General features: G+C 33.9%; 1 protein-coding gene across 1 annotated transcript in view; it reads left to right on the top strand.

The window, feature by feature from the left end:
• LOC111057231 (COP9 signalosome complex subunit 2) overlaps positions 1-17,133 on the top strand; it is a 38,093-nt gene that overhangs the window by 8,127 nt on the left and 12,833 nt on the right. Inside the window, exons 2-5 of the mRNA XM_039421056.1 lie at positions 14,398-14,592; positions 15,239-15,364; positions 16,059-16,226; positions 16,859-17,033. Coding sequence (XP_039276990.1) covers positions 14,398-14,592; positions 15,239-15,364; positions 16,059-16,226; positions 16,859-17,033 — 664 coding nt within the window. The remainder of the gene's footprint in view (positions 1-14,397; positions 14,593-15,238; positions 15,365-16,058; positions 16,227-16,858; positions 17,034-17,133) is intronic.

Below are 17,133 nucleotides of genomic sequence, written 5' to 3'. Positions count from 1 at the left end.
TGGCTAGTTTCTGACAGATGTTATCAATGTGGCTACTCCAGCCAAGTTTAGCATCCAGTGTAAAACCCAGTAGCTTTACTGGAGCTTAGTAGGATCGTCAAGCTGCTCCCGAACAAGAGTGCATGTTGTCTCCTGGGTTTTGCTTTCATTAAGCATCTTTTGCTGGTGAACCACTGCTTCGCCTGCTCAAAAATATCTGCTGCCAACCTCTTGGACAAGTCTGGTGCTCTTCCCCTTGCGAAATAGTGGCATCATCAGCAAACATGAGGATGTTGCCCATAAATCCGAGGTCATTTATCATTACCAGGAACAGAACAGGACCAATCACTGAACCTTGTGGCACTCCGTGACGAACCCGTAGTGGACCTGAGTTCGCTCCATCAAGGTTAAGAACCTGCCTCCTATCAGAAAGGTAGGCTCTGAAGGTGGCAAGGACTGGACCGCGCACTCCATAAGCAGCCAGTTTCTTGAGGAGAATATCGTGTGAAACACACTCAAAAGCCTTGCTCAAGTCCGCCAGAGCAAGAGACACTGAGTCACCCGCCTCGAAAGAGTTGAGGATCTCAGCAACTAGCTGTGATCCGTTGACTTTCCCTGCCTGAATCCATGCTGGGCGTTTGTAAATAGGTCTCTTCTTTCAAAGTAGAGAACCAGCTGCTTCATCATGCACACCTCAAAAATCTTTGCCAGAGCTTGTAACGAATTGAAATTCGGATGGATAAATAAAAATTCCTACTTGTAGAAATTTATAGGTCTAAGTGGAATAATAGGCTAATATCGCCAAAGATGATAACGTTTAAAGATTAGATAATATCAGGCATCATGGCTAAATTTATAACGGCCGAATAGAAATGAAAATAATTTTGCTACCTATATAATATTATACAAAATATTGAAAATTTGAGGTTAGGCGTAAAATATCTATTGATCGGCGACCTAATGATCGACTGAGTCGCATAACGTAGAATCTAGCCAAACACCTTGGCAGAAATTTATTGTAACTAAAAATAGTATGCAACTTGAGGAACCAAAAAATCCACATGGCTAATTGTTGTAATATGAGAAACAACCTATAATCTTTAGAAAATTACTTTGCATGTAAAAAACGTATTAAAAAACCCAGACAAAAATAATTTAATGTATTAAGGAAGTAGGAGGTTCCTAGGCGCATGTATACTATAATAATTTGCATGCACCAATCAAATGGTAGCAATTGATGGGCGGTAATAGTGAGCCGATTCAAATATATTTGTATATATTTCTATAAATGATAAGAATTTATGAATTATTGTTGTTCAGTTTATGTTTTGGATATGGCCCGAAGGCAGATAAATTATCAGAGGTTTAACATAAGTCATAATTTAATAGATTGGCCCGAATGGGCCTACATGGAACAGATTATTTAAATTTTATGTAAATTTGCAAGTCGGAAGTGAAAATTGTGAATTAGAAAGGAGAACTTCCCCACTTGCCTGCCAACCACTACCATGAGTTGTCACCGAAAATTGTAGAGCGCAATATCTTTTAATAACTTAAAGTTAAATCGAATTATTAATTTTTTCATAAGACTTTGTGATGCTATTGTAAAGCAAAAGTCATTTAAATACTTTTAATCCCTTGGAAGAGACGACTTCGGCCACCAATAATCCAGGACCACCAGGAGTTTGGATCGTCATCAGCAGCTCATAGAAAATCCAGCATGTGAGTGAATAATATTTGAAATAGTGATAGGGCGCCCTCAGTGCTTCGAAATGAAATAAGAAATAAAAGCTAGCTCGTCAAAAAGGTTTTAAAAATTAAGAAATTGGTAAAAATACTTGTGCAAGTTTAAAAATGGTATAAGAGATATTTTATTGAATAGTAACGAGTCAATTCATATATCAAAAAGAATACTAAGTTCTAAGCTGATAATACAAATTTTCATATGATCATTAATTTTATAATATAATTTACGATAATATAATGTAGCTCTGGTTCATTAGATAAATTGATCTATCTATTTCCGTCAGGTGCCGAATCTTGCACCCTGAGATAAATATATTTATTATAAAGAAATTTATTGGAAACTATAGAAACTAATATATATTTTGATTATTGATTTGTCAATTTATCATGCTCTGATTTGAGAAGTTTATATATGAAATAGGATTATCCAAATCGACAAGCAACAGCAAGTTGATGTCAAAGCTACATGCAGATAAATGCATGATCAATGAAGTGAAAGCACATGGTAAAGTTTCGTGCTATAGAACTCAAAAATAGTATTAATCTGTGATATTTTATTTGATTTCGTTCCTTGTTTTATTATATATTTTTTGTCGCTCTATATATTTTTGCTTTGATTTATTTTTGAGATATTTGTTAATATATGTATCAAATTTTTTATGGTGTACTATTCATTTTATTCCTCAATACTATAGGATATAAGTTATATTTATTATATATATATATATTTTATGAATTATCAGTATTATATTATTGCGAAAACTCTTGTCTGAGCCTATGAAGATTTTAGTGAGATTATATCCTAGGAAAACCACGACCAGATTTTATAATTATTAAAATAACTCTCATGCTCTACCGATTGACGCCAAGCAAGAGGCTAAGCGTTATTCCACCAAAAGTAACGTGACAAGCTGGAATAATTGAGATGGCCCTGCAGCTACCCATGTCTGATGGATCTCCCTTCTTGAAGACAGGTACAGTTCTGGCAAGCTTCAGAGCAGAAGGGAAATATCCGTCTCTAGGCAAAAGTTCAAGACAATGCAGAGGGGGTGAACAATTTCCTCAATAATAGCTTTCAATAGTTCAACTGACACACCATATATATCCTGGGTACTTTTACCTTTGAAACTCTTTACCATCAGAATGATATCGTCTGCTGTTACTGGGTCCCACCTATCAAAGACTGTGATGTGATTTCCTGGCACGTGGAATAGCCCAGTCAATGAAGGTCCAAAAAAGCAGTTTCGATCCGAAAATTAAATAAAAGCTGAATCTCCAACCATCGATAGAACCCTACGAGAGGGTCATTCTCCCAAAAGTCCCAAGAAATCCCCTTGGAGCTTTCCACCCCAGCCCCCTTGTGATGAAAAACCTCTGCATTCTAGGCTTTATTGATCAGTAATGAATTCATAACAGATTCAAAATTAGAATAAATAGTTCAACATCTGATAACAGAAACATAAGAAGAAAACACTAGTCATATGATGATTCAATATCATCACATTCTTCCCAAAATCATCAAATCAATTCATCTTATCAAATACGAGTCAATCAATTTCTATTCTCTATTTCACAATTTCTATTCAACAACAAAATGTATAATCTTCAAATCTTTTCTGGAAACGAAAACTGAAAATTCGCGTTACAATGGACAAATTTTTGAAACCAGACAAGTTTGATGGTGATCCGAATTCTCCAACAGCTCTACAAGAATGGAACTTCTGGCTAAAGACTTTTGAGAATTTCATCGCATCTTTTGAAGAAGACATCAATGATGAAAGTAAGTTGCGGTTGCTTACCAACTTTCTATCTCATTCTGTTTATCAAACAATTGCCGACAAAAATTCATATACTTCGGCTATTGACGCACTAAAATCTGCATATGTAAAACCAATAAATGAAATATTCGCTAGACATAAATTGGCAACTAGAAAACAGTCTTCAGATGAGAATTGACCAATATAACCAAGCTTTACAACAACTGAGTAAGAATTGTGGGTTTGCAGATGTTGATTCTGAAACTCATAGGAAAACATACATTCGTGATTCATTTATCCGGGGCCTCAGCTCTCATCAGATAAGACTGAGACTTTTGGAGTTTGACAAGCTAACTCTTGATGAAGCTATTGAAAAAGCACGTGCCTTGGAATCTGCCAGAAATCAATCAGCTTCTTACTCTTCTGAAATAACTCTTAATGCCACTTCAAATAATTCTTCAGAAATTCATGTAAAGAAACAAATTTGTCAGCTGTAAAAACTGGAAGCTCAAGTTTTCAAAAATGTTATTTTTGTGGTCGTCAGCGACATAAAACACGTCAGCAGTGCCCTGCACTAAATGACTCATGCGAAAAATGCCAGAAAATAGGTCATTGGAAAAATGTCTGCAAATCTACTAAAACTTCTTCATCTTCGGCGCTTATTGCAGCCTCTACTGTTCTTGAAAATGCTACAGTACAAGCTCAGGTAAACAACATTCCTACTTCTGCTTTGATAGATACAGGAAGCTCTGAGACATTTATTTCACACTGTTTTGCTAAAAAATGTGGACTTGAAATGTACCCTACAACTGGTGCAGTGTCCATGGCTTTAACATCACTAAGAAAGAACATTTCCTTTTATTGTGTAGCTCATTTAGAATTTTCAGGTCAACATTACCCCAAAACAAAATTCAGTGTATTGCCTGATTTGTGTGCTAATGTTATTGTAGGACATGACTTACTTAATCAACACTCTGAACTTAGAGTTTCATTTGGAGGAACTAAACCCCCATTGACTATCAATTATCTGGCTCCAGCAAAGATAGAACCTCCACCACTTTTTGAGTTTTTAACTAAAGACATTAAACCTATAATTACTAAATCCCGAAAGCACTAGTGTTCCCTTGAAGACACTAGTTTCATGGAGAAAGAAATTGAGAAACTGCTAGCTGATGGAATTATTGAAGAAAGCAGGTCTCCCTGGAGAGCTCAAGCATTTGTAGTGAAGAACGAAAATCACGAAAAGCGAATGGTAATAGACTATTCTCAAACTATTAACCGATACACACATCTTGACGCATATCCCCTCCCTAGTCTTGAAGATATTGTTTCTAAGGTCTCAAAAAACTCTGTATTCACCACTATTGACTTGAAAAGTGCTTACCACCAGGTACCCCTACGAGAAAAAGATCGACCTTTCACTGCATTTGAGGCATGTGGCCGTTTGTATCAATTTCGAAGGCTTGCTTTTGGTCTGACAGATGGTGTACCCACTTTTCAGCGAGTCATTGATAATGTTATTAATAATGAAAAACTTGAAAAAACGTATGCATACCTGGATGATGTGACAATATGTGGTAAGAATCAGAAGGAACATGATTTGAATCTCAAAAAATTCTTAGATGCAGTACAAAAATATAATTTTACAATCAATACAGAAAAAAGCAAATATTCACTTACTTCAATAAGCTTGCTTGGCTATAAAATTGAAAATGGGACAATTTCTCCTGACCCTGAACGTCTGAAACCATTGCTCAATCTTCCACCCCCAGATAATAGAAAGGCTCTTGAGCGAACAATTGGAATGTTTGCACACTATTCCAAATGGATATCCAATTATTCAGATAAAGCTAAACGGCTTCTTACAGCAAAGACCTTTCCTTTGACTTCGGAAGCTATAGCTGACTTCAATCAACTCAAAACTGAGATTTCTAAGGCAGTAGTTAGTACAATTGACGACTTTGAACCTTTTGTGGTTGAAACAGATGCATCTGATTTTTCAATTTCAGCTGTCCTATCACAGTGTGGACGTCCAGTAGCATTCTTTTCTCAGAAGCTGAATGATAGTGAGCGTAAACATTCATCCATTGAAAAAGAGGCTTTTGCTATTGTGTGTGCTCTTAAAAAGTGGACGTCCAGTAGCATTCTTTTCTCAGAAGCTGAATGATAGTGAGCGTAAACATTCATCCATTGAAAAAGAGGCTTTTGCTATTGTGTGTGCTCTTAAAAAGTGGAGACATTTCTTACTTGGAAGATTCTTCAAAATTATCACTGACCAGCGCTCTGTATCATTCATGTTTGATATGACTCATCAAAATAAAATAAAAAATGAAAAAATACAACGATGGCGATTGGAGATGTCATGCTACAATTACGAAATAATTTACAGACCAGGAAAGGACAACCAAGTAGCAGATGCACTTTCCAGATTGTGTAATGCAACTCAAACCGATAAATTACACTCCCTACACTGTGACTTGTGTCACCCTGGAGTGACCAGAATGATTCATTGGGTAAGAACTCATAATTTACCCTATTCAGTTGAGGATGTCAGGAAAATGACTTCTTCATGTCAAACATGTAATGCCATAAAACCTCAATTTTTCAAGAAATTGAAATCTACTCTCATAAAGGCGACACATCCATTTGAAAGATTAAGCGTGGACTTCAAGGGTCCTCTTCCATCAAAAACTAAAAACAAATATTTGTTGACAATAATTGATGAGTACTCTAGGTTTCCATTTGCATACCCTTGTCCGAATATGAATTCATCAACTGTAATTCAGTGCCTTGTGAACTTGTTTACCACATTTGGTTTACCTTCTTATGTACATACTGACAATGGAACCTCTTTCAAATCCAGAGAGCTGCAGGAATTCCTTCATAATCGAGGAGTAGCCACTTCCATGTCATCACCTTATAACGCACCAGGAAATGGCCAAATCGAACGAGAAAATTGTACAATTTGGCGCACAGTGTCTCTTACATTGAAGCATAGAAATTTGGATGTATCTGATTGGGAATCTGTGCTCCCAGATTCTCTACATTCTATTCAATCCCTATTGTGCACGGCTACTAATGAGATGCCACATGATAGGATGTTCCGACACTATAGACAATCATCTAATGGTATAGCACTTCCGACCTGGCTTGCCCCTTCAAACAAAGTCCTAATGAAAGTACCTATACAAAGAAGTAAATTCGATCCATTGGTCGAGGAGGTGGATATTCTTCAAATCAACCCACAATATGCCAAGGTACGGCTTAGTGATGGAAGAGAGACAACTGTATCATTGAAAAACCTTGCCCCTCGAGGAGAAGAGAGCATTCAAGAAGATAACGATAAAAATGAACAGAAACATTAATGAAAAGATAACATTAATTGAAAGATGATTCATCATCTTCTATTATTTTTGTTAACATATCGATTTTTCACCTCCACTCGCATCTTGTCATTCATTACACAAGGTTGACGCTTTTCTTTATGTCGATTAATGTTGATTGAAATTGATTTTGTTTAGGGCACCAAAAGAATAGATCATTTTCTATTTGAAGCATTCAAATTAAATCTATTGAACATGATTTCTTATGACTTAGCATTCACAGATTTAGTTGGGTGAAGCTATTTGAAAAATGTACCTGATAATCAATTTCATGGTTTTTATACCATTCTAGCTCATTGTGATAATTGAAGGGTTGAAGTGATGAGTTAGTTCAAGTGAATTCTAGTACACAAGTATATTGTGCTTATAATGGGCTCTTCTTTATTTTCTATCGATGTTTTGCTCCAGTAGAGAAAATTGAAAATATTGGTTTTACATTTTATAAGCTTTATAAATAATATAAATTAACGGTAATATAAATTTGATAAGTCCAGTATTAAATTAATCGATGTTGATTTTCATTGTATCGCTTTGTATCAATGTTACTTGCACTGTTTGCAATTCATCACTATTCTTTCAAGAATTAGTTTTTTATGAATTTCATGATCTGAAAATTGAAATTCAAATGCTATTTGGATGACGTTCACATTCCACTGGTTTTTTTTTTACAATAATTGTTACGTTGAAGAGTGAGGCAATTCAATCCATTTGGAAGTAAAAGGAAATCACAGTGCGATTTGAACAGTGGATAGTAACTTTGAAATTCAGTTGCTCAATTCATTCTGCTTGATACTATCATTTGTAATTATAGTTGATTATAGTTGAAATATGCATTGTATATCATGTTTATATTTCAGTTTGACTAATCTTCTATCACAGTCTCGCTTTCATTCATAAACATGATAATCCTAAATACGTTGATTACCTTAAAGATGTAGCTTATCTTACGTCGAACAGGATTAACCCCACTCGGGTATATAAAACTTTAAACTGAAGATTAACTGACTACGTCTTCTTTAAATTTTCAGTGATCAAAAGGTTATTTAAAAAATGCCAGACAAGAATGAGAGTAAGTTGTCTCTACAAAACTCAAAGCAAGAATGAATAAAAAATTTGAAGAAGGACGACTTGTTTACCGCTTCAATCCAAAATACATGTAGAGTTTTGACAAATGATAGCACAACAAAGAGGGAAAAATCAGACAAGCTGTGTAACTTACGGAGACAGAAAATCAAGAGAGAGAGAGAGAGGGAGAGAGTGTGAGAGAGAGAGAGAGAGAGATAGTTGAAACTAGATAAATAAAGCAGTGCGGAATACTCGATTAGTTTCTCCTTTGTCTTATAATGAAGCAAACAAGACAGATTGAGTTGTTTTTCGAATTACAAAATTTTACACTAATTTAATTGTTGAAACGCATGAAATATGTTACAACATACGGCCCGTCTCTCAGTTAAAACTATCCAGGATATCAAATTTGAATGCCTTATTGACCTACCTTATTCTCCAGACCTCGCCTCTAGTGATTGGAAAGCTTAATGATGCAATGGGAGGAAATCATATTTAAAGTGATGAAGAGGTGAATACCGCGGTGCACTACAGGCACAACCAAAAGAATTCTTGAACGTGGTATTCATGTGCTTCCAAAGAGCTGGAACACTTGAATAATACGTAAAGGAGACCATGTCTCCTAGATAAATGTAGGTTTTACTAGTTATCAGAATATATAATTTATAACACTTTTAAGGTTTTCATTTGATTCACCCTCGTATAAGACAAATAAGATACAAGTTAGCCTTACTCACTTCCAATGTCTTCAAATTTGTCGAGCCTGTGCTGCGGATGGTTTATCTAGCTAGGTCATTGTATTGTATAACTTCCATAAATTTATTATTTCCTTTTAGAGGCTGTTGACTCTATTCATTATGAAATCTAACCAGCACAAGCTGGACATGGGTTGATGAAGAATTCATGGAATTGGTCATTGAAGTGGTTTAAATGGTGACTTTATTCATGTAATCATTCAGAGAAGCTCAAAGGGGAGACATTTTTCCACAAGTGCTCTGAACTTTGTAAAAAATTTGAATTTCGTACAAAAATTCAGAGCACTTTTTGCTCTGACTACAAATTTTGTTCAAGGCTCAGAACACCTGCAGAAAAATATCTCCTCTTTGAACTTCTCTGATTACATGAATGAAGTCACCATTTGAAAGTTATATGATGAAAGTTTTTTAATTTTTCTTAATCAACAGTCTCTGCGCCTCTGGATTCAGATTGATTCAAGGTGAAAAGAAGTATTTGGATTTTGGACAAAATCATCTTACAGGGGCTTAGTTTTTTTTGTCTCATTCATCATCAACATTTTTCCAATCAAGAATTTAACAGTGATTTCTAGGTCCAATTTCAAAGATCCACTAAGGCTATATCTACATTGATTTTATTTGTTCAGCACTCACTGAATTCACTCATTTGTTGGAAATTATTGTATAGTGTGGAGGAGGCAAAATGGGTTTTTACCTGTTGTCTCCATGAATAAATAAATAAATAAGCTCTCACTGAATGTTGAATATTAATTACTCAAAAAATTTAGAAATGTTAAAATTGACATTAAAAAATGATGAACTAGGTGTTAATAATATTTTGTGCCAAGTTGAAGTAACTTGAAAAATATTGGTTGAACCGATAGGGGAGGGGGTGGCATTTAACTGTAACTTCTATCAATTAATTCAATGTTATTACAATAAGACAATTATATATTTTGAGTGTAGTAAAATAGGCTATATTATTAAGCATGAAACTGATTTCCCTCCTACGAATAACACTGCCAACAGCCTATACAACCTAAGACCTAAAGCAAATAAATAATTCAACAATTTACAATCAACTTACAATACAAACATAGAAACCATCAGTAGACAACTTATATACATAAGCAGTAAAAGTATCAATTCAATCCCCGAACAGTATATTAAATGTGCGTGAAAAACTAAAACAGGATATTAACACCTTGATCAAATGCAATTACTTCTTCTATCTATGAAATGTTTCCACTAAGAGTATTCTTCTGACTTGTGTGTTTGCTTATTCTGCAGTCCTTTGTAAATCATCTATGCCCGGTTTCTCAGTCGTTCAATAAACAACGCTATAGCTATTGATTCAATAACTTTATGTATTCAATCAATTTTTAAACTAATTTATAAAATCCAAGCTATGGAACGATTATCTGTTCAATGAATCTAGCAACATGGCATGATCCCAAAAACGGCCACTTTTGTAAACAAACTTGGTGCAGGTTGCACAAAAGCCTAAATTTTTGACCGATCGCATTGAGGTCTATGTTTTAACTTGGATTTTCTTTCGTCTGTGTGTATGTATGTAACGTATTTACGTCCTTTTTTCATTGCATCCATTACACAGATGTCTGGAGAAGCCGGTGAACAGGTGACACCAGATACTTGTGGATGAGAAAACTGCGTGAGGTCTAATGTTCACATAACTACTAGTTATCGTGATTAATCCCACAAAAACCAATCAGAGAAGCGATCTTATCAGAAATGTCTTCTCTGATTGGTTCTCGTGAAATTAATCATGGTTAAAATCTAACCGGCTTTTGGTAACCAGCCAAAATCTTGGTTGTTTATTCCATGCTGCTTGTTGGGAGGTTAAGTTGAAGGTTATCTCCTACGGTACTAACATCTTTTGGCTGATTTCTCCAAAACAAGATGGCTGACACCAGATAAGGGCTAGCAATTCTAAAATATAGTGCAACTTTGAATCTGTTTTATTTTTAAAATACTGGTGACCTACACTTAATTTTTCGATTGCAACCGAAAATTTGATCCATTCCGAAAATTTGACACATTTATCCATTCCATAAATATTTATAGGCTGGATAATGGCACTATAGTTTATCGAGAGATTTATGGATTCAATAAATTCTAGAAACACATTTACCATGTTTATCGATTCAATAAAGTTATTGAATTGTGCCTGCACTTTTTTAAAGATGATAAAGAAGACAATTTTGAATAAAATTTAGAATTTAGAAATAGGCCGACACATCTAGAAAATACCTGAGTCTATACCTAATTCATGCAGGTGAACGGGCTAGAGTCAAGAAAACTTCAATTAATCTTGCCATGCCTGATTTAATAGGTTTATACTATAGAATAACACTACAATTTGAAATAATATAAAAATACAAACAGCTTCAATAAACATTGGCAGCTAAAATCGAACAACAGAAACAACAATTTCATGTTACTTTGTTGACATTCTTCATCTGATTCGGGGGGCGCATTACTATCCCCGTTTAGATAGCAATACGTCACAAAACCAAACAATATCAGTCATCAAATAACAAATAATGAACTTCAACATAAAATTACTCAAGAAAGAAAAGCCCGTTGAACCCAAGTTTCGTCGATAGTAACCCATATAACCCATTTCATAATAATTTTGAATCCCCACTTTTGATTGACATTCTCGAATGAACCTTTGTTTCACTACACTGCACTTTCGTTGGTCTGTACGTTGCTTTATCGTCGGGTTACAGTACCTTGTTTTTGGCGGTGAGCTTTTACCGGTTGAATTTGGCTTGACGGCGACGTCCTCTTACGTCCCTAGACCTGTCGTCTGAACGGGTGTCTTGAAGCGGTGTTACATAAAGTTGCGGAACCAAAGGGTGGTAGTACAAGAAGTTGGTTTGGGAACACACATGAACCGCTGTAAATAAATGTATTACAGCATTAATTTCTAACTCTTCCTACAATTCATCAAAAGCTAAAACAGGAGTTATCTATTGATTACAATTAATTAAATTCTTTCATTCTTTGAATCCTCATTTTATATAGATTTTTATCTTTAAACTACTGATTCTTTTTATCAGAATTAATGGATCTTTCTTCACAAATAATTCAAATTGAAATGATGCTAACTTATATGATATTTTCGTTTGGTTTGTGAAATCAAATATAATTTTTCATATAGTAGCTCGGCTAGTATTGTTGGAAACTTGTGCGCCAGCCAACATTTATTTTATTTATTATTTATGAACTATAGGACGCAATCCAAGTGTAAATAACGGGCATTCGCCCAAAACTGCTCAGAACCTTAATTAAAAATGAACATTCCAGAGTTTATGATTTGATTTACCTACAAATACAAGTCCAAAAACTAGTATCAACTGAAATTATGAATTTATCACCTAATAAAACAAGACACTTTATAACACAATAAAAGAAAAAAAATATTGAAAATTTCACTTTAAGGAAAGATAATGTTTGCCTTATAAGATTCACCTTTAATTAAATAAAATTAGTAGACACATAGAAAATAATTTAAATTGTATTAAAATTTGAACATTCAAATAAAAACTTTCTTCTTCATCTATTAAGATTTCTATCATAAAAAATTTACTAAATCATTCAAAAGCCTTAATGACATAAGAAAACAGAGTCTGAAAAATATAAATTAAAAAATGTCATAAACTCAATATGAACAATTCTTAAAAGTTTCATTTCAATTTAAAGGCTATCTTCCTGACTTTCAGCAATCCTCTACGATAATATATCTCCAGGAACAATAACTCAAATGTAACGTAACTGAAAACTTTCTATACTTCTGTAGAAAAAAATTATAAGTATCTTCCATCACTAATAAAATCAAAAGGATTATTCTCAATCAATATTATTAACTTGAAAATAACAGGCTTTGTTGATAAAATCTTTTGATTGAAGTTTCACTTAATTAATTTCCCTAAATTATATTTTAACCTTAGTTTACGTACCTTAGCGGTTATTTGAAGAAACAATTATTCGTACATGATGAAGAAACACAATTAAACCTTTCAGGACATGGCACTACTAGTAAATTTAAACATTAATAAAAATAAAACTAGCTCCTACATTAACTAATGAAATAAACTTATAAACCTGCCCAAAAAGGGGGAAACATAGTGACTACATCTTTACTCTCGTAGTGCTCCTAGCAAAGTGTCCTCCGGAACGTAATCTGGTCTGTCGGCTGGGGAATCGCCCCACTACTGTATTTAGAAACAGGTCTCCTATTGGGCGAACGGAATCAATTTGACCAATCGTCGCGTGGCTTCTAGAGCCTTAGGACCAAATAGTAACTGCAAAATCGGTAGTTTGTTATAATTTCAATGCTTGCTGTTTTCCAACTTATCGCATTTTATGTCGCGACAAGAAGGCTAAGTTTTAGAGATAATTCCATAATCTACATTCCTCGACGACTCGGAGCCACAATTTTTAAATATCCATCATGGGAAACTCGAAGTCATGGCCGTTCATAATAGAGAGAGAAAATAATTTATTTCGCTAACTCACTTACAATAATGGCTCTAGTCTATTGCGTATTAAATTTACTATTATAACTTGGGAAAAGGCCTGAATTAAAGACAGTGCCCGGCACAGAATGGATAAACAGTTTATGGAACAACTGAGAAACCGGGCACTAGCCCTTCAAATTTTTTTTCTACCACCTGGGCCTATCGTTTTTTTCATCCTTTTTCTTCCCCCATCCCATTCTTTCATACCTACCGTCTACCTTTCCACCTTCTCAAGAATTGAAGGTTTTCCTAGTAGGTACATGGATAACCATATTTGGAAAAAACCCTTCAATCTTCACCCTTCTTTTGCACCACTATTCTTTTATTTTGTTTTATTGTGATTTTTGTTTGTTTTGCATGTACTTATTTCGTTAATTTGAATTTATCTTGTATGTATGTGTGAATAAAAGAATTGAATTGAATTGACTTCTATCAAATTTTCCCAGACATTCCCCCCCGAGAACCGTCTTGGATCCGCCTCTGTATATATATATTCGAATTTACATGTTTTGTACATGGTACCTTGTAAAGCAGCCTCTTTCAAGGTTTGCTTAAGGTAGCTTATTTGATGTAATAGACGTTTCTTCTGTAAAAAACACTTTACTCACATGGCCTACTTTTTAACAAATTAATAAAAACAATATAAAAATCTTGTAGTAAGTTATCCTTTTTTTTTAAAAACTTTAAAATAGTTCAACAACTAGTTTCGACCCTAACTTAGGTCATTTTCAAGTTGATTTCAACAACAATAGTTGTTGACCTATTTTAAAGTTTTTTAAAAAATAAAGGGTTCTACAAGATTTGTATTTTGTTTTTATAAATACGTTTCTTCTGTTCTAAGATCGGCCATGAATAGCTATGATCAGATGACGAGCGTTATACCTTTTATCTGTCTACCTTGCCACTGAGGTATATAGGCCTGGTGGCCCTATATTTGACAACATGTGACTGTGCAATGGCGGAAAGAGTGTTCACAGTTCACATATCATATGTTTGGAAATATGAAAAATACTGTACAATGTACAAGTAATGCTTGATGGAAATTTAATATTTAATAGTAAGCATGCGAAATAAAACCTGAATAATTCCAAAGGAGCACTCTATTCTAAAAATTGGAGCACTAAGCAGTTATCCATAGAAATATAAAACTACTTACTATCCTAACATATTGTGATAATGTTTGCAGGAGTACTCCGAAGACAGCAACTCTGAGCCTGATGTGGACTTGGAGAATCAATATTACAACTCGAAAGCATTGAAAGAGGACGACCCCAAAGCTGCACTTTCCTCGTTTCAAAAGGTTTTGGAATTGGAAGGCGGTGAGAAAGGCGAGTGGGGCTTCAAAGCACTAAAGCAGATGATTAAAATCAATTTCAAGTTGGTAAGAGTTTTATTTGTTCAGATTATATATAAGGATAGTATTTCATTCAAAAAAGACTTGCTTTGATCCAAGAATGTGTTGATTATCTTCCGTGGTAGATGAGGAATGTGAATAAATAATTTACTTGTTTAGTGAAGATGACTGTGGGTATTCCTTCAAGCTGGAATATCTGACTCATTATTCGATTTCCGGTAAAATGAATGAATAAAAAAATTAAATAATGTGGAATTATTATTTCGGAAGCAAATTGATAGAAGTGTAGCCCTGGAGATATTTTGAAGTTTGCAGTTCATCTTGGCAAATAGATAAACTTCTCTTGAAATTGTGTACAAAAGTTCAGTACGGCATTAAATGAAGCTTCATTGTAATTAGACATTGATTTATATAAATTTTTCACTTTGATATTCTATTTTTGAAAAATCATACCAATTCAAATGATATGTATCTCTTTGTTGACTACATGATCAATTATAGCTACCTCCTACCTCAGATATGTGTAATGCAAATATTTTGCTTCAGTAATTACAAAAAATTGTTAGAGACAACTATAGTTTCTAATGAAGAAAATATTCAATTTGTTTGCATGATTCATTTTAAGTTTTATAATGCGAAATGTGTTGTGAATCATTCAAATCTGTTTCCACAGAATAACTATTATGAAATGATGATCAGATACAAGCAGTTGCTGACTTATATAAAGAGTGCAGTCACCAGGAACCATAGTGAAAAATCCATCAACTCAATTCTCGATTACATCTCCACTTCTAAAAATGTAAGTAAAAAACTAAACATTTTAAACTCCAATACATTAAATATAATTAGTTCAATTATATGTCACTTGATTCAATCAACACCCTCAAGAAATGTTTTTGAAGATGTGGATTCGAAATACTAGGTATAAATCAAATTGGAAATCACTAGTTTGAATGATGTACATGCCTCTTTGGGTATGAGTCAGAGTGACTTTAGGGGAAACATACATATTTTTAATGTACTATACAAGATAAATTTATATATTAATGTATTCATTTATCTATTTATTCATTTTAGGAGACAACAGGTTATCCCATTTTCAATTTACAAGATGGATGATTGAATTATTTCTATGCTACACAAAGATCATTCCATGTACATATAAAAAGAAGTCTCAAAATTAAGCTCATAGAATAACGGCCGATATTGAAATGAGTGGGTTCAAGTCCAATTCTGATTACTGCCACACTCCCTCCGGTGATACTTTCAGTCATCCTTGCTGCTCTTGCAGGCTCGCCCTCATTGTCGCCTAACATCGAATCTACTGATGTACATAATAATACTATTTTCTATTTTTATTGATTAAATCTTATGCTTTATAAAATCTAACATTGATATATATTTGAATTGCGTAGCATTGAATCGACTGATGTGCATAATGCTATTTCCTATTTCTATTGATTGAGTCTGATGTATGTTCTCGATTTTTTCAGATGGAACTGCTTCAAGACTTCTATGAAACTACATTGGATGCCTTGAAAGATGCCAAGAACGATAGACTGTGGTTCAAAACCAATACCAAGCTTGGAAAACTCTACTATGATCGCTCCGATTTCAACAAACTGGCGAGAATATTGAAACAGTTGCACCAATCTTGCCAAGTAAGTTGATTGTATTTCTAATAAATCATAATGTTCTATTGATGTTTCTAATTGTGAGGGATTTGCAATCAAAAGCCCGCCGAATGCTTTGAACGAATCCTTAATGTGTTTGGAAAAAATAAGGCCATATGCACTATGTAGTCATTAGTTGGAAATACGTCTATAGTTGAAAGATATAATTAGTAATAGATGCAATTTTATTGTTTAAAATTCCACTATCATTCGTCTCTTATTTTCAATAGATAATCATAGTTTAAAATTTTTTGATTGTCAACTACCTATACTTCCATTATTGGAAACAAAAATCAAAACGTAAATTGTCAATAATTATTATTTTGTATTTGTATTGGGTAATTGAAGTAGTATTCTTGATTTGTGAGCCTACTTAAAAATGGCTACTTATTCGTAGTACATGTTGAAAGGAAAGCATTGTTTGTTGGTCTTTACTTCTGCTTTGGCAGTATGTGAAGCGATGATTAATCGTTCAGAAATAGGAACGCTTGTTTTGTTCCCTTGTTTCTTTCTATCCTTCAAATGTTATCACATTAAATTATTCTTTATATATATTTTTTCTCTGTTTTATTATATTTTGATTATGCCTTCTTTCAATTCATTATCATTGTATTTTTCAGACCGATGATGGTGAAGATGATTTAAAAAAGGGAACACAATTGTTGGAAATCTACGCACTTGAAATTCAAATGTACACTGCACAAAAGAACAATAAGAAATTGAAAACTCTTTATGAACAGTCTCTTCACATAAAATCGGCTATTCCTCATCCACTGATTATGGGCGTTATTAGAGGTGAGCATTACATTACAGTAAAACATGAAAATCTAAGGACTGTTCAAATTTATTGATTTAACTTTTCACCCCTATTGCAACATACATTGTTGAATGAATA

Source organism: Nilaparvata lugens, chromosome 2 (genome assembly GCF_014356525.2).
Source record: "Nilaparvata lugens isolate BPH chromosome 2, ASM1435652v1, whole genome shotgun sequence".
Lineage (NCBI taxonomy): Eukaryota > Metazoa > Arthropoda > Insecta > Hemiptera > Delphacidae > Nilaparvata > Nilaparvata lugens.
The sequence above is the reverse complement of the archived record's forward strand: the minus strand, read 5'-3'. Positions and strand labels throughout refer to the sequence as shown.